We start from the raw sequence: 24,870 nt of genomic DNA on the forward strand, positions 1-24,870 counted from the left end.
TGTTTTACTGGACAAGTTAATGTAGTTAAGGTGCAGAATAATGCATTTTGAAGCTGTGTTGAGTAACTGAGGTTTGGACAAGTAGGGAAACAAGCTAAAACATGCACATAGCCTTTTTTAAAACATTGGAAATGAGCTGCACAATTTATTCTTGCACGTTTGCTGCACTGTCCTGGGTCTGCAGCTGACGTATGACTTTCCTGAGTGGGAGAGAAGTCCTGGTGTGCTTTTGCCCGTGGAGACCTATAACCCAGCTGGACCTGCACTAGGAAGTGTGCTTCTTCCACCCCATCTTACTGCCACGATTCCTTTTCATCCTTTGTTGTGACACACAACTGTCCTTTTAAAGAAGATACCTTGGAGGTGTGTGACCAGACAGAATGGCTTCTGATGTGTTAGCTTGTGCATGAGGCAGCTTTCTCAACTAAATTTGGTTACCTCTGTAACACTTTAAAAGGCTGGAAATGTGCCCTTTGTACACATTTTTTTTTTTGCACTGCAAGTGTCTGAGCCTGTGTATTCTTAAGGACACTCAGAGCTGAGAAGTCTGTCTGTGCTTAGGTAGCATTATCAGAGCATGCCAAAGACTCGGAGAGGAACAGTTTGGTGCTGCACAGTGTGTTTCAAAACCATATATGCCCAGGGAGGATGATGCCTGGAGCTAAACACAGACAAAAGATCATGGCACTGGTGAAAGCAGAGATGGTTCAGGTTGTTGAGAGTCATGAAAAGTGAAGTGGTAGCTCAGAAAGTGTTTGGAGGTGTTTTGTCTGGCCTCAAGCTGTGTTTCAGTCCAGCGTAAGACAGCACCAGCAAGGAGACCGTATGATCTCTCATGCACTGCCTCCTCAAGGAGGAAGCCTCTGTTATGTGGGAGTTACACTGAGGGGTAATGGGGCTCATGTGATAACATGGCCCCATGGCTAATATTGAGATTTACCTTCCAAGACAGCTGGCTGCTCCTTCTGTTCTTTGTTAGGGACACGTACAATACTCTTGACAAGTCTTTTAGTGGCTTAGTAACTCGGTTGTCCCACCAATGAAAGGGGAGTTACAATTGGTATAGAAAGATTGCAATGTTTTTGCTATACTTAGTTCTGTAAAGTTCAGATTTTGGGCTTTCCATGATTTGTCACTGGTTTTTTTTGATAAATAGAAAGTAGCGTGAGATTTTCATTTTGGTGCATTTTGTGCTCCCAAAGTCATGCACTGAGTAGATCCTCTGTGGGCAAATTAGGAAATCATGCAGGTGACTGGAAGAAGCCACCTTGCAGGACTCAGCTGAAACCAAGATGTGCAGGAGGAAGAAGGAGATGAGGGGACATACGAGTGTGAGTGAAGGCTGAACATGAGAAGGTTGTGGCCTGCTTTTTCAGGAATATGAGAGACTTCTTGGTTTTCCCAGATGCCGGTTTAATTCTTTTTTTTAATCTGAGGAAGATGTGAACTTGTTGGAATTAATCATTTCAGAGGAGTCTTTTATTCTAGTAAAAGATGCTTCTAACAGTAGGTGGTATGTGGTTCTTGAGCAGAGGTTTATAAAGCAGAAGGTGAAACTGCTTCTGACCCACCTGGTGAAAAGTATACTCTTTGCCTGAGATGTGAAAACTGTGACAACTTCAAAGGTAGAGAAGCCATTTCTCTGGCAGTCTTTTGTCTGTATTTATTTCCAAATCGGAACATTTGGCACTTCTTCAGTCTCAGAGAGTCCTTGAAAATCAGAAGGAGCTCCAGAGAGGGAAACTTACAGGACTCAACATCCATTTGGTAGCTTAAGATTACTTTGATTCTCTCAAATACTTTTTTTTTTTAATAAGCTAAACACATATTTTTATTAATTGGAAAATACATTTGTTTAGAAACAGGTGTTAATTTTATTTGTACTTTGAAAGTCTGAAGATATTTACACTTCAGTAATTTAGGCCAAGCAAGTTAATTCACTTGTTCACACTGTAACTGTAATTACAAGCAGCTCTTGGAGGAAAAACCTGTGCTGTATGCATTTATTCAACACATATTAGACAGGCAGCCATTTTCTGATAGTTACTGGCCTGTGCTGGACTAGATCATTCATTTTATTGTTGTAAGTATTTATCATAGATGAATTTTATTAATGCATGCACTTGTGTTAGCAATATTAGATATGCTTGTTTAAAAGAGGGACAAGTAAAATATCCTCCAGTGAATCATCATTTATGTTTCTAGTTGACCTAGCTTGTCAACTAGGACCTTAGCAACCTTCCTGAAGATAAAGGGAAAGAGGTAGTTGGGCTCTTTGTTCTGAGAATGAGGATTAGTGAGTTTTGTTCTTTTTTCATTCCCTCTTACTGGGATAGGTAGCTCCTGGAAATCAAAATCAGGACAAGTGAAGGGTCAGGCTTTGGTTAGTCTAACCAATTTTTACCATGTTAGTCATCTTTTCTGGAAGACTGCCTCCATCTAAGCAACCATTATTTTAAAAAATTACAGTCTCCTCTTCCTATATTTCAGTGAAGTAATAAATGTCTGGTCTTTCTTTCTACCTTTTAAGTGGTAGATTTTTTAATTACATGAGCAATGTAGCTCGGATTAATTCATGTTTATGTTCGTGTTTTTACTGTTGCCAAAGAGCTGTTTTCCTCATATAGGGCTATCAGGCCAGATCTACAATCACTGAAACAGAAGAATTCATAGCAGCTGGGTTTGTTCTCCTTTTGCTCCAAAGACCCTGGGACAAGCTGTGCCCTTCCTGAGGCTGTGCCTTGAGGAAATCCCAAACATCTGAGAGCACATGTGACAACTGAATTGGCTCTGAGGAGGATGAAAACACTTAAAATCAATGGCTGCACTTTAAAGAGTAGACTGTGAAGAACAGATAAGAGCAGGTCATTACTCTGTAGAAATCACTGATTTTTGCTGAACAGTTCTTCAGTCCCTTGTAAATACAGCCTAGAAGTTATATTGAAAGAAGCGTCTTGGTTTCGCTGTGTACTCTTCACGTACTGCAAAGCTCTTTTGATATCTGTGCCATATCCAAGGGGTGCTATAGAAGAACTGATTTCCACTCCATTTTCACAGGCAAGGCTTCCTGACTGAGACGAGTCATGTAGGACAAACAAGTAGAATTTGGGTCAGAATAGTGTAGGCTGTTAATAATAATCTAATCTAATTATCTAATAAATGCTACATAAGATGGAAAAAGGCTGTGGTGTATGGATGGTGAAACAAAGTTTCATTTCATTCAGTTTACATTCTCCATGAAAATCAGTAAAGAGGTTTTTTCTTTTGTGCTAACCAATTTAAGTGATGCATTGTTGTGTTTCCTCTAGGTAAAGGAAATATTGACAGCCCTTGGTTTGCTGACATGTGCCAATACGAGGACTGGGAGTCTTTCTGGAGGCCAGAGAAAGCGTCTTGCCATTGCTTTGGAGCTGGTGAACAATCCTCCTGTCATGTTTTTTGATGAACCAACCAGGTACTTCAAGACCAAAAATTAAAGACAGACAATTACTGCTTTATATAGTAGAACAGTGCTGCAGAAAGGTTATTCACCTCTGAGTCCTTGGAAAAGGCTCATTTTGTGTTGCCTGTAGGTACTGAATAAGGCCACAATGCTGTAGCCACCAGACCATGTGACTGTAAACAATTTGTAAGCGAGACACAAATTGAAATAGGAAGGGAGAGGAAAATATTTTCAGGTTGTGGCATGAGTTTTCTTTCTCAAGCAAAGTTAGCTTGACTATAAGCTTTTTGAAGTGTGACTTAATAATGAATGTAGCATATATAGAATCAGATTCTGTGATCAGTCTAAGAGGAGGCTGGGAGAGCTATGAATATGTATCTATTCATTAAAGTTGGGAGCGTTTAAATCTGCAGTCCTAAAATGTAGAACTCCCTTAAGGCAGCTTTGAGAATACACTGTTTTTCATTCTCAGGCATGCTTCCAACTTAATTAAAAAGACTGATGGAGAGATACAAGCATAAGGTTGGCATATCATAAAATTAAACTGCTACAGAGAAAATTTATAAAAGGACAATAGTGCGAGACCAGAGCAGCAAATACATGCGCTAGTTTTGAGTGGTGCCTGTGGACATGTGGATAACAAACTTTTTTTTTTTTTGTTCAGTGGCTTGGATAGTGCATCATGTTTTCAGGTTGTCTCTCTGATGAAGGCATTGGCCCAGGGTGGCAGGTCCATCATCTGCACAATTCACCAGCCCAGTGCTAAGTTGTTCGAGTTGTTCGATCAGGTATTATTCTCAGACTCTTTCCCTATGTGTGGTTTGGGTAGGTTATACCTTCAAGGCTACACTTTTTAAGTAAAACCGTGAATAATTCTAGTCTGTGGTTTCAAATCAAATAAATAAATAAAGTAAGTAAAAGCAAAATAATACTTTTTGATTGTGTTTTTTTCTTCTCTGCCTGTTTCCATTATTTATGTGTAATGTTGGTAAAGAATGTGGCTGATATGTTTGTGGAGTCATGGTTGTCATACTTCTGATTTTCATGCCTTCACCCACTGCTGCTCCTGGGCGCAGGGCTGTCAGTAGAGTAGAGTAGTTTAAGAGCAAGAGAACTTTAGTACCAATGTCTGCAATTCAGAAGAGTATATTCAGGAGAAATAATTATAATTGAAATGAAGACACTTGGAGATCTTTTCTCCAGTCTTAACAGCAGGATGTAGACAGTGCTTTAACCTTGTTAGGAAATTTAAATTACACTTGAGAGAGGTAAAAGAAAACCTACTACACCATAGGTGAATAAACTCTTGCAGATTGCCAGTCTGGCAAGGAGGTTTATTTAAAGTCAATAGTGTGGTTAAAAGTAAGAGTAAAGAGTAATGAGGCTGTTCCCCATTGCTGTGCTGTTCCACCTCTCCTTGCATTTGTGCATTCACCAGCTTCGTGTCCCAGCCGAAAATATCCATAATGTGTGGAAGTTAGATGGCTCAGCTCTAGTTGCTTGCCTGTTTTCAGCATGTGTCTAAAGGCTGGAATTAGTCTGTCTCTGTATTAATGTGGTTTAAGTCCCGGAGGGAATGTTTGCAGAATTTAAACCTTAATCATTTCATTTTCCAATAGTTTTAATTCCATGCAAAGGTAGTTCCAAGAGGTGATAAATCTTGCCAAGGTGTTTTTCTTCCCACAGGGACAAGAAAGAGGTCATTAAATTCATGGATTGCTGTCATACAGATAGCAGATTTAAATATTTTGATACTATTTCAAATTTTTCTTTTTTTTTTTTCTCTCTTTTCTTTGCCTTGTTTTCCAGCTCTATGTTTTAAGTCAAGGTCAGTGCATTTACCGTGGGAAGGTATTAAACCTAGTCCCTTACTTGAGCGATTTGGGTTTGAATTGCCCAACCTACCACAATCCAGCAGATTTTGGTAAGGACAATTTGAATAGTTTGTTTATTTTGTATTTGATTAGCACCTTCAGGGTCATGGGGACCATGGTGCATGGTGTGTTTTAGACTTTTGTACATCTATACATATGTGCATGTGTACATATATGTACCAAAATTAAAAATAAAATTATTCAGATCTAAGTAATTTGAATGCCATCTAGTGGTAAAATTTAGTGAATATTTCTCTCTGGTGGAAGCCCAGATCCAGGAAATGAAAGATAAAACATATTCTTTAGTGTTTCATAGTAATTAGTCCTAGTGGCCTTTCAAAGTGGCTCCAGTATTCTGTTTTTTTATGTTGCCCAATACCATTGTGGTATTGTACAGCTAATAGCATTAAGGGTTTTTTTAATTGTTGTTTCTTAGTTCCGAAGAAGCAGTAAGGACCACAAAAATAAGATTTTCGTGATTTTTTTATTACCTAAATTATCCTGTATTCACTGTCTTTCCTCTAAAATGGTTCATTTAACTTTCAGGCTGAAGAGAACTCTGAAGATTTATAGAAAGATACATGTAAATAATGTGTGTATACATATGAATTAGCATGTGGCATTTTAGAGCGTGTTCTAGACAAAACTCCTGTTTCTGTCACTGTTACTGAATCAAGGGGATCTAATAATAAGGCTTGTAACTAGTCAGTAGTGTAAACCAGTAACTCTCCTTCTGGTTTTTGTAGTTATGGAAGTAGCATCTGGTGAATATGGAGACCAGAGTGGTCGACTGGTAAGGGCAGTACGGGAGAGGATATGTGACACAGACTACAAGAGAGATGTTGGTGGTGAGAATGAGTTGAATCCCTTCCTCTGGCACCGTCCTTCTGAAGAGGTATTTTGTGTGCCACAACTAATGGGCATGGCTTGAGGCTGGAGGGGGAGGAAAAAAATTCAAATCTTCAGTCAATGGAGCAGGTTTCTGGGCACATTTGGCTGCTGAGAGTGGGGTTTTGTGAGTGAAAACTAAGCAAGATACTGCAAAGAAAGAAGTTTATTCTTTTATGTGTTTCCGCAGGATTCCTCCTCCACAGAAGGCTGCCACAGCTTCTCTGCCAGCTGCCTAACCCAGTTCTGTATCCTCTTCAAAAGAACTTTTCTCACCATCATGAGGGATTCGGTAAGGCTGCCTTTATAATAACTTTTGAAGCCAAAAGGTCTATTCAGTTGGTTGTGAGATAGTGTAATGCCTTAAAGGTCCTGTCCAACAGCCCATGCATGAAGATCATCACAGAATTTCAAAGGAAAGAGACTGATATTTCAAGTTTTGCTATTAACTGTACCGTCTTCATTGTGAACACTTTTCTTCAGAGGAACTCAGAAGCATCTGGCCTAAAAACCTAAAGCTTAAATCCCCTCTGTGCTGGCAGGTCCTTTACACAGTCATTTATCCTACTGAAAAATGTGTGAGAAGTTGTACTGGTGTGTCACAAAATCAGTTTTTCCAGAAAATCCAGGGTGGCAGAGAGAATCATTTCAGTGTGATGTAAGGCCAGTACTTTTTAAGTCTTTATTTTTGAAACAGAAACTTGGTAAATAAAAAGTTTACCTCTTTGAAAAGAGAACATTTCTGTTTTCATACATGTAATATGAAGATGAAGTAAGTAACATAATGAAACTCTCATTCTCAAGGAAAAAAAGCTATCTTTCACCTTTTTTCTTAAAAATAACTCCATTCAAATTCCAAACCCTACAGTTTTCATGTATGTTTATTAAATGTTTTGGATGCCTAGCTGGCATTAACAAAATGCAGTGGGACTTTTTTTTTTACTCCAAATTTTTCTTCTAAGTAGCTGAGGAATTTGTGATTTAAGAGGGAGGACTGTTTACGTTGTCTGATTGATGCTTTGAAATGTCCTCTACATGGGATTGTCCCTTCATTAACAGGGATGAGTTAAGGAGGTGAGCTTCCTCAACTAGACCTTACATGCACACCTGTCCAGGGAACTCACCAGTATATAGTATAATTGGTACTGGTTGGCCAAGTGCTTTTCTTGGCAGATTTGGAATTTGATAAGTATGAGGAGGGTTTGTCTGCTTTTCCTGCATGTTGGAAGGTTTTCAGTGCTTTACATGACGGGGGGGGAAGACAATAGATACATTAATATATATTGATATATTGATTTGACATACCTGTCATTAGAAAAGTGGAAGGCCAGAGAATATATTTATACTGGTGGGCACGTGGTGGATTCAAATGAGGAAGGCTGGAAACCAAAAGCAGTTGAGCCATGTGGAGCTCAGGGTAAGCAAGTTGCCCTTGTGACAGGGTAAGCTGGGCTTCACGGAGCTCCAGGTGCTGCAGCGACACTGCGTTTGCCTTGCACCCAGGCAGGTGTCTCTTGAGGACACTGCCATTTCTGGTGTAGACATGTCCACACAGAACCACAGGCCTGGAAGAAACCTACTGGACCACTCTGTCCAGGCCTCTGCTGTCAGATAACCACAGTATTCCTTCCCTTTCAGAAAGGGACACACTGCATTGAATGCCATAGTAAAAGCAAGCAAATGTTTCCCCCCCGGCTCTGGTTGGGAAGATATCGCAGAATGATGCAATTGTAGTGGTTAGGAAGCACCTGCTTATTTCCAGACCATACATATTATGCCCATTTGTTGTTTCGCCAGCACATTTCTTTACCATAACTTGTTCTTCTCCCTTGCTGTTTTACATTGCAGATAGTGCATTTGTCATTCAAAGATTTTTTGCCTTCCTGCAGTCTGGAATAGTTTGCACATCTGGTCTCGTACCAAATATTTGGTCATAAATAAACTGACATGTTTGTGTGGGAGGGCTCTTGTAATCCAAAAGCTTACGTACAGCTTCACGTTCTGTATGTTGCTCAACTAGCTGATCAGAATGTCTCTGGTGCACTTAGCATCTCTAGAGGTGTGCGAGCCCTAACCATGGAGCATAATGGTCCTGTCCTCATCTTTACCAAGGGAAAACTTTAACTTATTTTCTGACGCATAGATTGAATGTGATACTTCTTTTTTTTCCTGCTCAACTGTAAAGGCTTGTAATTGTTCCAAATTGTATTATTTCTTTTGTTCTTCCATACCTCTTCTAGGAATACTGTACTTCAGAGAAAGTACAGAAGGCTAATTTATGCTTGATTAAGTTAGTTTGGTCTGTATAAGCCTGAAATACCTTTTCTGCCTCTCTTCTGCTCAGAGAAATTTATCGTTTAGTCACAAAGTCTGTTATCCTGGTGAATGAGGGCAAATGGCTCCATGACACTGTCAAAGACAGTAGGATTTCAGGATGCGGCATTTACAGTTTCTGCCTGTGTTTACAGGCAGAAGAAATTTTCTGTAGTGTAATAGCCATGTGTCTGATCGACACTGGGAAACTCATTAGAGTAAGTTTTCCTTAACTGAAGCCCAGTTTGCCAGTAGGAAAGTAGCATTTTTATGGAAGTTCTTCTGGACATAAACACTCCTTTTCTGCAATCTGTATACCTGATTTCAGTCATATTGCCATTGGTTTTGAGCCCAGACTTTCTGCTCAGAAATACTACTCTTCCCTTGCTTGTAGGTCCTGACACACTTGCGTATCACCTCACACATTGGCATTGGACTACTCATCGGCTTGCTCTACTTAGGCATTGGCAATGAAGCTAAGAAAGTCCTCAGCAACTCTGGCTTCCTCTTTTTTTCCATGTTGTTTCTTATGTTTGCTGCGCTCATGCCAACTGTCCTTACATGTGAGTACCAGTCATTACATCACCCTGCTATTACATCAGCAGGGAAGGAGATTGCAGTAGGCTGGAAGGGTGTTGTTATGTATCTTGATTTGTTAAGATAAACATTTGACTTGTATTTCTAAGACAGGTGTGGAGATAAGTCTTGCACTGACTAAACTGCTGTGTAGAGGCAGACAAGAGATAGGCTTGTCCAATGGCACCTCTCTCCCCGGTTTTGCCAGTGTTTCTCAGCCTGGACAGGTCAATGTTACAGTCCTGGACTGGAATTTCCCCTTGCTTCAGTGCTTCTCACCTGTGTCACGAGCTCGTGATTGGTCTTAGGAAGGATGTAATAATTTCCCTAGGACTTCTAAGTCATGACTCCTGCACAGGATAGCATATTCACGTGGTGTCAGAAGCAAACTCCTGCAGTATGAACTGTTGCATACTTCCTCTGGGAACGCTTGTTACTTTGGATTCCCTGTTGGACCAAAAGGAATAACCAGGTTCTCTAATTTCTGACACCTCTTGAATTCAAAAAGCCTCTTTAGGGGAGGCTGAGATCATCTGAATAGATTGGAACGTAGTGTAAACAGTGAGCAACTTTCAGGGCTGACCTCTTACATTTCGTTACAAATCCTTGAAACTACTGCTGGTCTGTCAAAGGCCTCAGGGTTCCAGCCCCACTGTGGGACTGCAGCAGTGCAGGATTAGATAAATATAAACTATTTTATTATGTGCAATATTGCACGCTGACAACCTAACTTATTAATTTGTGTTCTCTGTAGTTCCTCTTGAGATGGGAGTATTTCTTAGAGAGCATCTGAACTACTGGTACAGCCTGAAAGCCTACTATCTCGCCAAAACCATGGCTGATGTTCCTTTTCAGGTATATGCTCTATTCTTCAATAAAACAAGAACCATTTAAGTTTATGGCAAGTCCACTTGCTAAGAAGATCAGTATTGGTATTTTATCCATCTGAGTAGTGGAGAAATTGTTCACATATGTGTGCTGAAGCTTCAGGTCCAAATTGGTAAGCACCCTCACAGTAAACAGCAGGACAAAAACTGAGACCTGACCCAGTATTTATTTAGGATCAGATGACCATCTTTGCTTTTTTGCAGAAGGGGAATTGAAAAGGGCTGTAAGTGAATGGGATCTATTTTCTAATATCTAAATAGTAAGATAGATGTCACAGTCTGTGGCAGATGTGTTTATTCTCTTATGCTATGCCTGTCATGTAATTAAAAGGCTGAGAGCTGTGGATTAGCTAAAACTCACCATGCTTTTATCTTATTCAGAGTAACAGGGAATGTTTGGCTTTAATGGACTGACTCCAAGTGTATCTCCTTGCAGATCATGTTTCCTGTCGCTTACTGCAGCATTGTGTACTGGATGACTTCACAGCCGTCTGATGCACTCCGATTTGTCCTCTTTGCAGCCTTGGGAACCATGACATCCCTGGTGGCTCAGTCACTGGGTCTTCTCATAGGTGCAGCCTCTACATCCCTTCAGGTACTGACAGTATTCTGTGGTCTCAGGGGAACCCTGCTGCTACCTAACATTGACTGCATCAACATAAAAAGCATATACACACACTGGATGTGAGGCTCTGAAGTTCCTTTCCCATCTGAACGGGGCTGTTCCTGCCCCTGCTTGAGTGGATTGTCGCTTGATGTTCATCCCAGGCTGAGCAGGTCTTAGAAACTGCAGAACTGATGCATTTCTGTGCATCTACAAAGTGGAGGTAGGCCATGAGGATCAGTAGCTCAGGAGAGGGTTCTTTCATACACATACAAAAAGGTTGCAGGAGGCCAGGTAGGAAGAGGCATGCCCAGAAACTAAACATTCTGCAGAGGGAGGGAGAGAGGCAGCTGTTGGCATGACTGTCACACTGGAAGCTGGCCATGTAACTCCATTCTGCTTCCTGACAGGAGATGTGCTAAGGTGACCATTCCACAGCAGAACTGTTTTGTGATAACAGATGATACTGACATTAATACACATTGATGCTATCAAGATTTCTGGAGTAGAAGACTTGATTCCTTCTCTGTGCCCCCCGGTGGAGACCAGATAGCCCTGTTGCGTGATCCCTGTGCATCAGCCTTCCCCAGAGATACCTACGTGGCCCTTTGCCGTGGAGGGGACGTAGAGAGGACAGGCTGGAGTTGGGTCAAGATCTAACTTCCCCACCAGAGCCACCCAGCTGGAGATGTTCCTTATCCTCTTCACAATGTTTTAGGACCAGTTGAAGCTACTGTTCACATGGGGTTAATGAGAAGGGAGGTCTGTGTGTCCTCAGTGGGGAGTGAGTGAGAGAGGATAATATTTGGAAAGATGGGTCTCATACCCAGAGAAGCAAGGGGATCACAGTGCCCATCTTTCTCTGTAAACTTCTTGGTGTGTTCAAGTCCTTCAAAGGACAGGTCCCATCACAGCAGTGTTGTCAACTAGTAGAATGGTTTAGGAAGAGGAGAGGGACCCCTTTTCTTCTACTAACAAGATCAAACCTCCCCCTCAGAAGAAATCTCATTTTAAAAAAAATATCCATAATTTCCTAGTATTTGGAACTGTAGTAATTTGGGGAAGTAGCATTATAAGAAGGACTTGAATAGCATAGCTGCCCACTGCCTGAAGAGTAAGTTTGCACTGTGTATTTGGGTTTGTCGCAGAACAGAGGATTTGCCATAAGGAAAGTCTGCTCTTTTAAAGGCTGGTTTCCTCACTGGAGGTTGAGAAATCAGATGAAAGAGCAAGTCAGTTTTTAATTTTTTCTTCTAGTTGGCTGACAAGAGACTGTCTATTCTGTCTCTTCACAGGTGGCCACTTTTGTGGGCCCAGTTACTGCCATCCCAGTGCTGCTGTTCTCTGGGTTTTTTGTCAGCTTTGATACCATCCCAACATACCTCCAGTGGATGTCTTACATTTCCTATGTCAGGTACTGCTAATGAAGTCATTAATCTCCTATCTGCAAATGCTGTTTATTTGCGTTTGTGTGTTTGGTTGGTTGTTTTCAGTGCTGAAGAGACTGTTCACAGCACATTCTTTTAGAGTACAATTATACATATGATGTATACCACGTTATCTCACTGCATTTTGCTATATATGGTGTGAAATATATAGGACTGTTCAGTACAAATTATTGGCCACAAGTCCATGTCAGTCCCCTTGAATTCAGTGGGATCACACAGTGTGCAAATCACAGGATCACAGAATCACAGAATGGTTGGGGTTGTAAGGGACCTCTGGAGATCATCTAGTCCAGCCCCCTGCTAAAGCAGGCTCACCTACAGCAGGTTGCACAGGATGGTGTCCGGGTGGGTTTGAATGTCTCCAGAGAGGGAGACTCCACAGCCTCTCTGGGCAGCCTGTTCCAGTGCTCCATCACCCTCAGAGTAAAGAAGCTCTTCCTCATATTCAGATGGAACCTCCTGCATTGCAGTTTGTGCCCGTTGCCCCTTGTCCTGTCACTGTGCACTACTGAAAAGTCTAGACTCATCCTCTTGACGCTTGCTCGTGAGATATTTGCATACATTGATAAGATCCCCTCTCAGTCTTCTCTTCAAATCTTCCTGGATTTTGCAGTAGTGGAGTTCTGAAATAATAGGCACAGTATACTCAACTGAGAAACTGATGCCTCCACCTCATTTCAGAAGAAAATGTTGTATAAATCACTGCTGTATCCTAGGTAGACTTGTGGATAAAGACCTGGTTTTAAGTTGTGCAGTAGCACTGCCGTGAGAGATATGGGATCTGTGTCATCTCTAATCTGAACAAGTGTTTTAACAACCATAGGCATTTTACGTCCTATCTTCGTCTGTCACTCTCACTGTCTGAGACAGCTATCTTAAGATGGGATGATTGGCATCAGGGAACCTCTGGCGGCTAGCATGGGGGGATAGTTTAGACTAGACACTTAATATAGCTGAAATTAGGTGAGGTGAGTTTTTCCATCCGCCTTCTCCCTGCCCTGCCCAAGCTGTACTGTTACTGAGAAAACCCAGGCTAAAATATGTTCTTCTTTGACAAGTGAGGTCCTACACAGAGACCTGTCAGAGATTAAGAGACCACATCCCCTGAATTAGTAGCTAGAATTCAAGATGAGGCTGTAAGCCATTGTCTAGTTTATGTGGAGTCTCCCAAAGCCAGAGGGAGCTGTCATAGACGTGGGATCCATGCTGGTGTATCTGCTCGCAAAGTCAAATGCTAAGTGCACATGATGCCAGGGAAGACATGGGAACTGTGCATTGTTAGTGAAACTACAGCGCGTGGAAGGAAAGAGACGTTCTAGATTGATGCTGGCTTTAATATATTTCTGACTTCAAACCGTAATTGTACCCCTCTTGCTTATTTTTTTTAAAAATGAATTAATTATGTCACTTTTTAAAGGGGAGTTTCTGAATACGAGCTGAAATTAGCCTGCTTTCTATTTTAATGGTTTTCTTTGGAGAAATTATGCTAACTGGTAGTGGTTAACGGCAAAATTTCTTTGTTTATTCTTGTGAAAAATGCCAGTGGCATGTCATTTGACTGTAACAGGGATAGAGCTTGCCCTGAGCCGCACGTGTCAGAATGATATTGAACCCCCTGGTGTTTCAGCCAAGCTCTTGCAGGGATTGTATTGCTGTTGGAGTATTTCTAAACAGATCATCAGGACTTTTCCTTGTAATCTGTCCTTGTCCTTTCCAGATATGGCTTTGAAGGAGTTATTCTCTCCATCTATGGACTGGATCGAGAAGATCTGCATTGTGACAAAGATGACACTTGCCATTTTCAAAAATCAGAGGCCATTCTGAGAGAACTGGATGTAGAAAATGCCAAACTTTACCTGGACTTCATTGTTCTTGGAATTTTCTTCTTCTCTCTGCGCCTGATTGCCTATTTTGTTCTCAGATACAAAATTCGAGCAGAGAGGTAAAGGAAAAACAGCTAAAACAATGCAGTAGGCAGATCTTTAGATATGCAATAGAGGGCACTTGACATTGTCTCACTGTGGCAGGCCGGTCTCCAGTGCCCAGCTAGATGCTGTTACAGCCTAGCCCATAGAGAACCACAATGGGATAGTGGACATACAGTGTTAAGCCAATCAATCCAGTTGGGTTGGGTCATGTTTTCATTACACTTTCTGGCTTTAACTAGGAAGAAGAAATAGAAGGGAATTTTACACCACAGAATATAAATACCAAGGCAGTGTAACTGTAATTTAAAGCCTGGCTGCAGGAACCTTCCTTATGAAAACCAATTTCATGATAAAGTCACTAGGATACTAGTCCTGGTAGCCAGAGTAGTATAATGTCATCTATAGTTGACAAGATAATGAGATGCAAAATGGGGGATGCAAAGACAATAGAATTCTCTCATCTTTCTAAATTCAGAGTTTCATCTTTGCAATTTTCTATGTATTATTTTGCAATTCTTTTCCACAGAATTACCCCTTATGGCCGAAAGCCTGTAAATGTATTAATTAATAAGGTAAAGATAACTTTTTAATACGGATACTTTTTAAAAACACACTTAAAGTGATTCAGGTCGTTATTTTTGTTTCTGTCTAAATTTAGAATTCTGGTGCTTTACTTGTCGAGCTGGTCTCATATCTGAAAACTGTAATGATAGGAGGAAAAGGCAGATTCTGAGTCTGCCCTAACCTGTGGTCTATATTTGGAAGCATCAATAGGTAGCACAGGCAGACATGTTCAAACTGTCACTGAATGATTGAAAAAACATTATTTTGCGGTGTCTTTTAAATCCTCAATATTTGTGATATTTAAAATAGTAACTCTGCTTGTTATCTGTTTGATCTACCTCCTGCAATTGAAAACATCAAAGCACTCCAAGGCTCATTTGTTCTTAAATTGTGAAAGCAGAATCTTTCCCTAAAGACTGAGTGATTGTTAAAGCGTGATGAGTGCAAGAGCTATGCACAGCTCAAAGCTTGGCATATTGTATTAAAACATTTGTGACTGCCTCATATGGCAGTGTTCATTGTATCAGCAGCACACCACGTGTAGAACTCTTCTCAAAATATACAAAATACCTTGTAATACTGCAGGTCTGATCATGCCAAGCAGTTTTGTTCTCTTCCCGAAGTCTACATTCATGACATGGGAATTAATAGCTAATTGATTTAAACACCAATGAAACTGTTAAAAGAAGCATACATTTGTTTTGCATATCTCAACCTTTGTAAACTTGGCAGAAGGAATTCCGGTTCCAAGCTGATGTGAATTTTGTCCCTGATTTTCATGGGTTTGGATTTTCAACCCAAAACGAAGTTGTGGGACCCATACTCAGGTTGGACACCTTGGTGAATTTCTGTGCGAATTCCACTACCTCCTGTCATTACTGTGCATTTACTGTAGTGTCACAGACTTCCGCGTCAGACCTACAAATTATGTAAATGTTGTTCCTATCAGGATGCTGAAGTCTTGTAGATTGGAAGCAGCTCAGTGTCAGCAAATCATTGAGGAGCTCAGCAGTCCATGACAGTAGACTAGATGAAGAGAAACCTTGCGCATTAGCTGACCACTAGCAGTCACAGTTCACAGGCTGTTTTTGAAAACTTCATGGCTGTGTCTGTACTAGTAAACTGAATGGTTCCAGGGCAAGGACTGTTAGTCCTCAGACAGCTGGGGCTAAAAGGAATGATCCTTGTGCCATACTAACTTCTAGGTAGAGCCCAAACATTGTCTGGAAGACCTCTGGCTGTGCTGAGCTACAGCCGTGCTATTTAGCAGTGAAGACAATTGTTTCCCAGTTTTCGTGGCCCACACCCAGGCTGTGTTTAATTTACCAATACAGACACAGACCGCATGTGTCTGTTAAACACATTAAGCGTATGTTCTGGAAGACTTTAAGTCAAGTCACATGTTTTAGGAAGGTTAGCTGTACTTTCCCTGAAAATAAGATAGACCTGTGAAAGCAAGGTCAGTCTTTACTGTAAGAAAAAAAAAAAAATCCTTACACAACCTCTTTGCATAGGTTCTTGCCGTTTTTTCCCAAAAAGAGCTTTTGTACAGCTGTGCTGCTTTTCCAGGCATAATAACAAGCAGGTATGGATATATAAGGCTGTCTGATATGAGAAGTTTTAAGAATTTTGGCTACTCTAAATAATGCTCATAACTGTGAACTGTTTTATATAAGGCACAAGCTGAAATCCCTTGGCACAATGTGCCCTGATTGTTTCATGACTCAAAATATTTGCGAGTATTACAGGCAGTTCAGATGCTGTTTGCAAGCAGACAAAAGAGTACATTGGCCAAATTACTCTTTTGTTGCACACAGCTGGTCCAGCTGTAGGCTAGCTGAGTATGAAAGAACGTGACATCCATGGCATTAAATACCTTCAGGGTTCGTCTTTTGCATTTACCAAATACCACATTGAAAATCCATTGCAGTGTACCAAGTGAAGTAACAACTGACTGTTAATTTACACAATGACAATGCTGTCTTCTCCCATCTAGACCAATTTAGCAGTATGATTTCCTTGGATGCTGTCTTGTTTTCTGTGCCTGTTCCTCTGTTTGTAGGCTTTCTTATTTTACCTCTTTAGTCTGCAACATGTCCTCATACTGTTATAAACGGTAACAATTAAAACAGTTTTATTTTGGGTTCAATCAATTTAGCTTGAGAAACAATAAGCAAAACCAGTGCTGGGTGCGTGGAGAACTCAATTAGTTCCACCACACGCACACGCACACCTGAGTCCTAAAAGCAGCATCTTTTATGCCCGGATCTTGACCAATCTCTTCTCGCCGGATGTTCGTCCAGCTCTTTCCCCACTGGGTCGTTAGGGTACGGTACGTCTTCTCCTCCTGTTGGCTCTCCTTCGGGCTTGCTTTTCAAAGTCTCAGGGTCTTTGTCTCCTTTGGCAGGCTTTCCCTGGCGGGCTTTCCTTATCTCCTTTGGCAGGCTTTTCTAAGCAGCGATTGCCTCAGGGGAAGGGGGAGCTTTTACTTTGTCTCAAAGGAGAGCCACACGCGCCCATTCATTACAATTGGGATACAGGTTTTAGATTTACACAGGGTACAACAATTACACTTACCACACTACATTCTATTTTTGACATGAATCATGACTGCGTTTATCACAATATACTGTAACTTCATATTGTATTATGGTAGCCAAAAGTTTGGTCCTCCACTGGTGTTCCTAAGAAAATGCATGCTCTGAGTATTTTTTGCCACTCCTTTTTTTGTTAGATATGCTTTTTCCCAGCCATCTGCTAGCAGCATTTAGCTGAAAGCTCCTATTCTAAGGAACTCTTTCAGACTGTAGTATCCCAGTAAAGAAATAAATTAATTCCCTTGGAACTCAGTGCTATACATAGATGAGGTAAACATTCCTTCCCTCCTTTGCTCAAAAATTAACTAGTAATATCTCTTTTGTCACTGCTGTGGGACAGAAGTATTTGAAGTCCATCCCAATTATGTTTTCAAATAGTGCAAAGATTTTTAACATAATCTAGCTTGGCTTTTCTCTGTTTATGTATAAATAAATTCTAACAGGCTGGTATAAAACACATTCCCAGGTTAAAGGACTGGGCATGCATGTGCTGTAGTGTGAAGCAAGTGCATTGTGAAGTTCTGGAGGCTTCACACAGAAGCATAATAAGACCAGCCAGATTCTAAAGATTTCAGATCCTCAGTTTATATAGCCATATATAAATAGCCATAAAGTAGCTGCAATCAATGCCATTATTACCATTCAAACGAGTCACACACTGGCTCAAAGTTATGTAAGAGGCTAAAAGTTTTTAGAGGTCTGTTGAAGACTGTATGATTTCTGTTGGGATTGCGGAAGACTTTAGTGTTCTGTTGGCCTCCTTGTTTTAATGTAACTTGTTTTGACATGTTGCTTTGATTACTATGTGCATCAGTTAAGACTTTAGGTGCTTCAGATGTTTTTTGTTGTTTTTCTTTGCGGAAACTTGCACATAATCTGAAGAACCCTGAAAGTCTCTAAAAAGAACTTAAAACATTCTTATTTACCATTAAATAAAAGATTTGGAAAGCAGATTCTCCTCACATAAGAAATTGAGAACATTTTATACATTAAAAGGAGTAACAGAAGAATAACTGGTACTGAAATCCTGTTCACTATATTAAGTATTTGGAGCCCAAGGTATCTTTTTTCATTAAAGGAGAGGAATATGTATATATATATATACACATAATAGGCAGAGCTGGTTATGTATGTGGGAGATAATGAACACTTGGGTCCAAGTACTGAATCTATCAGGTGACTGGTGTTTTGATCTACTCTTTTGTGTCAAAGTCTCTGTTGCCAGCAGAAATGAATGTTTCATTAAACATTTGTTTCTGGAAAGAATTGTGGTATGTACTGACTTGTACCACCCCAGTGATCCTCACAGAGGAGGTCCTGTCTGTGCTATTTACTCAACACTAGATGGGTATTTTTGACTATTGGGGTCCTTTGAAGCCCTGTTCCAACAAAGCGCTCAAGTATCTTAATAACTTCTAATATCTGTGGTGTTTTGTGAATCAAAGGAACAGCTAATGTCTTTAAAATGAAGCCAAGGCTTAAGTGCGTTGCTGGGTGAGGGCTGTATTGCACAGGAAGACTGAGATGTTGCCTGTCCAAACAGACTGAGAGACTGTACTGAAAAGTCCGTTTGCTTTGGCTTAGTCTCTAGTAGATTACAGCTCTACAGTGATCTTGAATAGATCTTTTTGAATCACAAAATACTTCATTTGAGGGAAAGAGGAGAAGGAAAACTAAGCATGGAGATGTGTGTATGTTTTTCTGTACATTTACTGTTGCTTTGCATAATTGCTTTTGTTACCTGCATAGTTTTGGTAGGGAAGAATGAAGTTTCTATTTTTTCTAATTCCTGTACCAGAAATGCCAATCCAGGACTGCTTAACGTTTGAGCAATGTCAGTATTTATTTTTACTTTACAAACTAATCAGGAAAGGATATTAATTAATTATTTTTCAACGTTCAGTGTTGTTGGAGAACGATTTTATTCTTTTGTCTCCTGCTCTGTGACAGTCATATTCAGGAACAATAGCAAAGTGCATAGGGAGAGAATTAAGATGCAATGATGATGTTTCCAGACAGAGCTCATCAGAAGATGTGTGTGAAGAGGGTGCAGATGTGTTTGTACCTCTTTCTGCACCCTGCTGCACCTTCTTCCACGTTGCCTTTGCTCACTGCGCTTCAGGTCCAGTATCATTTGGTGGCTCTGTGGGAGAGAGGGTCTTGTGTGTTTATCCTGCATAATGCAGGAGAGCCCCCTCCGGCACCGGCACCGGCACCGCAGGGTTGTTTATCAGCTCCTTAAAGGAGTCAGGTTAGTTCTGTGGTGAGTTTCTGTTACTTGGGGGATCTGCTCTGATATTCCTTGATCTCAGTGCAGCAGAAGCTGGCTTGGAGTCTTCTTCACAGGGCTTGAGCACAGTATTTTCTGTCCCAGTCTGGCAGTGGCTCTACTCCAGTGTATTCTCATTCAGGGAGAATTTTGAAGTGCATCAACTGTCTTGGGTTGAGTGGGGTGTAAGCACAAGCTCGAATGCTTTCCCAAACAGAACAGTTCTCTTGACTTGTGTTTGTTTTGGGCCAGGCTTTGTCAGGTAGTATGAACATGGTTGAAAAGGGCATCAGCTGCAGGAGTAGCAGCGAGGCAGAGCTTCCTTCTGTATGCATGGGTAGAGCTTGGGGTGCAGGTGGCCAGCCGTAGCACTGGCCTGCTTGTTAGGATCTAGCTGTGGAGTAGGAGGAAATTACACGCATGCTGCTTCTAACTATGGATACCATGATTCAGCCAGTGAAATTCAATTCTTTTTAATTTTCATGAACTGGATAGTGGTTTTGGTGATGGTTTATCTCACAGAACAGTAGCTGTCTGAAAATGAGAGGCCCAGATCATCTAATTTTCTCTATAATAATAGGAAATAATAAAAGGACTCGGTTGCTGAGGCAAGCAGCTCTGATGGTGGCATGAGTGGGAGTGGAGTGCTCCAGCACAGTGCACACAGGATTTCCTGAACTGGAGAAACCTCAGGGGAGCCAAATGCTGCCAGGATCCCTCAGCTTGCATGATAGCAGCTGATGGCACCTGGGCAGGGCCAGGAGCAACAGCAGCCAGCTCCCCCCCCAAAAAAATAAGCCCTCAGGGTGCATGAGCAATCAGGGTGGGCAAACAAGGCATGGCGTATAAGCAGTGGCACGGTGTGGCGGTTTGTGCGGCAGGGCAGGCACTGAAGCCCTGCCAGCTTGACCAGGGAGCAGTGGTATCCACCTGGCAGAAAGCCATGGCCTCTCTAGGCTCTGCGCCCACCATGGCTGGCACAGCTGCCCAGACAGAGCTCCGGTGGGACCACGCAGCCAGTGCTGGGCTGCCGGCTGTGCCCTGCTCTTACGCCCGTACCGGATGGCAGCGGTGAGCACCTCGGTGGGACGTGCGCTCGGGGAGAGCAACTCCTCCGCTTAGTGACAGAGTGCCGAGGGGAGGCGAGGAGGGTTGAGGAGTATCAGGGAGTGGGATTAAAATAGACTACTGGAATTGCACCCTGCTTTCCCCGAGACAGGCCCAACAGGCAGACAGGCCACGTGACACGGAGGACTCCCTACCCTCTCTCCACCTGGCTGAACAGGATGACTGAAGGGATAGGGGCAATGGCGACAGGTTCCTGCCCAGTGCAGCAGGCGCGTCTCCTCTGTGCCTGCCCCATCTGCCCAGGTGCCCGTGCATAAACAGGTATGAGGCTCTGCAAGTGGAACCAAACAGTAATGACGGTGATGGTTCATCCAGTGTGGAGGTGTTGCCAAGGTTAAGTTGGCCTATGCGCTGCATCAAAACTGGCATGGCACATTTCCATAAAGATAAAAAGACAGGTTGTTGTAATAGGACACTTTCCTGAGGGGAACAGAAGGCCCAACATGCAGACCAGACCCACTTCTTAGGGAAGTCTGCTGCCTCCCTGGGGCCCGGGTTGAGATGTGAACAGAAAGCTGCCTACCCTGGTATGGCCTCAGGTTATTATGCATTACTGATTTTTCAGGTAGGCAGTGATGAAGTTGCAACAAGTCTGAGGGCCATCAAGAGAGACTTCAGGACATTGGGACAACCAGTTAAGGGATCAGGAGCACAGGCAGTGTTCTCCTCTGTCCTTCCAGTTGCAGGGAGTGATGAGGGAAGAAACAGGAAGAGCCAGCAGATCAATACCTGGCTCCAAGCCCGCTGTCACCGGCAGAATTTTAGATTCTTTGATGATGGGTTGGTCTACACAACACCAGGCCTGCTGGAGACAGATGGGAAACACCTGTCCCAAAGGGAGAAAAGGATCTTTGTGCAGGAATTAGCAGAGCTCACTGAAAGAGCTTTAAACTAGATTTGAAGAGGGAAGGGGATAAAACCAGGCTCACTAGAGAGAAGCCAGCATGCTAGTGTTTGAGGGGACAGTGTACTAGCAAGGTCCCTCAGTCTGCCATCTCAGTGGAGGTAGGGAATAGACATCTACATAGCAGCAAAGACACAAGGGTCATTGATGTGTTAGAAACCACCGAAGCACACAAGAATGGTCACAGAAATTAAGGCCTCTCCCCTCCAAAAGGTGGCAGGGTCAGTAGCCCAGCTGAAGTACATCTACACCTGTGCACACAGTGTGGGTGGCAAACAGGAGGAGCTGGAAGCCGTTGTGGAGCAGGAAAACCATGACATAGTTGCCATCACAGAAATGGTCTGATGACTGTCACAACTGGAGTGCTGCAATGGATGGCTGTAAAATCTTCAGAAGGCATAGGGAAGGAACCAGAGGTGGTAGGGTACCCCTGTATGTTAGGGAGTGTTTTGATTGTCTAGTTTTTAATGATGGTGATGATAAGGTTGACTGTTCAGGGGTAAGAATCAGAAAGGAGGCCAACAAGGCAGATACTGTGGTGGGAGTCTGTTGTAGACCACCCAGTGAAATATTCTATAAGCAGCTGGGAGAAGTCTCACAATCACTAGTCCTTGTTCTCATGGGAGATTTCACCTTACCAGATGTCTGCTGGAAATACAATACAGTGGAGAGGAAACAGCCTAGGAGGTTCCTGGAGTGTGTGGAAGAGAAACTTACTGACACAGCTGGTGAGTCAGCCAGCTAGGGAAGGCGCCCCGCTGGACATGTTCTTTGTGAACAGAGAAGGACTTCTGGGTGAAGTGATGGTTGGAGGCTGTCTTGGGCATAGCGATCATGAAATGATGGAGTTTTCGATTCTTGGAGAAGTGTGGAGGGGGCTCAGCAGAACTGCTGCCTTGAGACTTATGGAGGGCTGACCTTGGCCTGTTGAGGAGACTGGGTGACAGTGTCCTTTGGGAGGCAGGCCTGGAGGGCAGAGGAGTTGAGGAAGGCTGTGCACTCTTCGAGAAGGAAATGTTAAAGGGTGCAGGAGCTGGTGAAGGGTCTAGAGCACAAGTGTTACGAGAAGTAGCTGAGGGAACTGGGGTGGTTTAGTCTAGAGAAAAGGAAACTCATGGGGGACCTGATCGCTCTCTACAACTACCTGACAGGAGGCTGTAGGCAGCAGTGTATTGGTCTCTTCTCCCAAGTAGCAAGCGATAGGACAAGGTGAAATGGCCTCAAGTTGCAGCAGGGGAGGTTTAGATTGGGTATTAGGATATTATTGGATATTCCTGCCAAAAGCAGGAATATTAGAAAACATCAACGCTGGTTTTGGCAGTAGCTAGCCTTAGGCTCTTCCAGAGCAGGTTGACTGTGGTAGATAACTGGTCTGCATTTCTGCAGAGGGGATCTCGGTGGTAGCTGCAGAGATACTGTCCCACATGATGTTCTTTTTGAGAAAATTATCTTCTCGTGTATCCATTTTCCTTCCAGAACAGCCTAATAGGCTGCAGTTGCTCAGGAATTTCTTTCCTTTCGTTCTGTACTGAAAGCCATTTATAACATACGATAATTTGAAAAGCTGTTGGGAACTAGAAGGAGGCAGAAAATGACACTGTCATGTCCTCTGAAACAGTTTGTGACAGGCTGATCATTGCTGTGTGCATGACGCTGCCACACAGCACTAGTGAGTGCATAAATTAACTGCTGAGTGTCACCAGAGTTAATCATGAGCTCTGCTATTCATGAACAGAGGTAGTAGCATTTTCAGGGGTCAGCTTCTACTGTCCAGTTCTTAAATACCTGTTTTCACAATATATAAAGAGGTCGTTGTAATGTATCCCACTGAGTAGTTTTTGTAACCCCAGATAATCATTCTGCATATTACCTGTCCAAAAGTTGCAGGTTGAGCCTGCAAAGCATAAGAAGTTTCGTGTTCTGTGCATATGTTAGCATATTTCTGTTTCTGTACACATTTCATGTAGAGTTTGGGAAGGAGTAATGGTACTGTAGAGCATAAAATCTACCTTCAGTGTTTTTATTCTTTTGAAATCTTACACTGAACCATAACTTTATGCAGTTGTCAACTGTAGAACCTTCAAGAGATTTAGATTTCTGTTGAGACCCATTGCCAGCACAGTAAAAAAGATGACCAGTCAAAATAGGTATCCTTTGGCACAATAAATCTCCATGGTCCAGCCTGCGAGCCTGCATTCTCTGCATTATTTATGCCTTCAAGATACAGCAAGATTTTATCGACCCATTTTCTTGCTGGGGGCCTCCATGGAACTCAGCCCTTGCCTACCAGTTGCATGTGTCCTTCTTACTGGATATTTGTGGTTGCTGTCCACATGGGGTGTAAAAATGAGCTGCTTGGGAACAGTGCCGAGGTAGTTAGAGGTGAAAAGATGACTTTTAGATGTCTTTGAGCTACTGAATACCTAATGTGCTGGATCTATGGGTGTGCTTTACTGTTTCAAGAAGAAAAATAATCTGAAATGTCTTTTTAAGCAGATCGCAAGGCAACATGGAAGTCTTTACTTTTACGGTTGTTGGTTTTTTTTACTTCAGCGGCATCTGTGATGTCTTTTTTTCTGACCCCATTGTAGCTTATTTTAATAGCCTGTTGAGGGTAATCATTATACAAACTCCTTTCTATTACTTCTGAAAAACAGCTTCCCTGGCCTCAATAATTGTACCCGCCTTTACAAATGTGAATTAGTTGTTGAGCAATTTTTAAAACAAATGGGAAAAAATGCACTTAAATTACATTACAAGTAAATTATATTTAAGGTGAAGACTACATCGATATATCTAAAAAGAAGACAAACAAGTCCTGCAGTGTAGCCAAGCCTTTACCTGTTTAGTAAAGAGTTGTGAAATATCTTACCTGAGTCAGCTGACCTTGTTGTGAGATACTGCCCATGAATCTGTTACTGAATTATTTAACATTTGTTCTTTTGTTTTTAAAGCAAGAGTCAATGCAAGGTATCATTTTAAATCAGCGTGCTAAAGTGTGCATATTCTGTATATCTAATATGTCATTGTTGTCTCTTGTTTCTGTAATGCATTCGCATTACTATGAATCAATTTTATTAGGCTTCTCTAGAGACTATTGCTGCCTGCACGCTGTGATATATTTGCACTGTTGTAGATATATATATAAAAATACATATATATAATTATATTATAGAAACCATGTCTTTTTCAGGTTGCTTGTTACCTTTGTAGTTTATGCTTACTGGTACAGTGGACCTGAGTAAAAATGTGGGATGTGGGGCATTCTGATGATACGTTACAATGATAGAGAAATCTTTGTATATTTCTGTATACTTAATACCTGTAAGAAGAGATTTGTATGTGCATTATTTTCCAAACTAGGGCTTTGTTTTCTGAGACTAGAGAACATTTATGATAATGTAACGATCAAAAAAAAAATCAAATAAAGTGTTACTATTTTCAGACA

At 41.9% G+C, this 24,870-nt stretch overlaps 1 protein-coding gene across 2 annotated transcripts in view; it reads left to right on the forward strand.

Annotated features, from left to right (window-relative positions):
• ABCG1 (ATP binding cassette subfamily G member 1) overlaps positions 1 to 24,870 on the forward strand; it is a 64,028-nt gene extending 39,158 nt beyond the window's left edge. For both annotated transcript variants that reach the window (XM_056329229.1, XM_056329231.1), the window contains exons 6-15: positions 3,309 to 3,454; positions 4,107 to 4,230; positions 5,252 to 5,366; positions 6,063 to 6,211; positions 6,395 to 6,496; positions 8,912 to 9,080; positions 9,848 to 9,948; positions 10,417 to 10,575; positions 11,880 to 11,998; positions 13,750 to 24,870. In XM_056329229.1, the coding sequence (XP_056185204.1) occupies positions 3,309 to 3,454; positions 4,107 to 4,230; positions 5,252 to 5,366; positions 6,063 to 6,211; positions 6,395 to 6,496; positions 8,912 to 9,080; positions 9,848 to 9,948; positions 10,417 to 10,575; positions 11,880 to 11,998; positions 13,750 to 13,978 (1,413 nt within the window). In that variant the 3' untranslated portion in view covers positions 13,979 to 24,870. The remainder of the gene's footprint in view (positions 1 to 3,308; positions 3,455 to 4,106; positions 4,231 to 5,251; positions 5,367 to 6,062; positions 6,212 to 6,394; positions 6,497 to 8,911; positions 9,081 to 9,847; positions 9,949 to 10,416; positions 10,576 to 11,879; positions 11,999 to 13,749) is intronic.

The sequence above is a fragment of the Falco biarmicus genome, chromosome 2, assembly GCF_023638135.1.
Source record: "Falco biarmicus isolate bFalBia1 chromosome 2, bFalBia1.pri, whole genome shotgun sequence".
Lineage (NCBI taxonomy): Eukaryota > Metazoa > Chordata > Aves > Falconiformes > Falconidae > Falco > Falco biarmicus.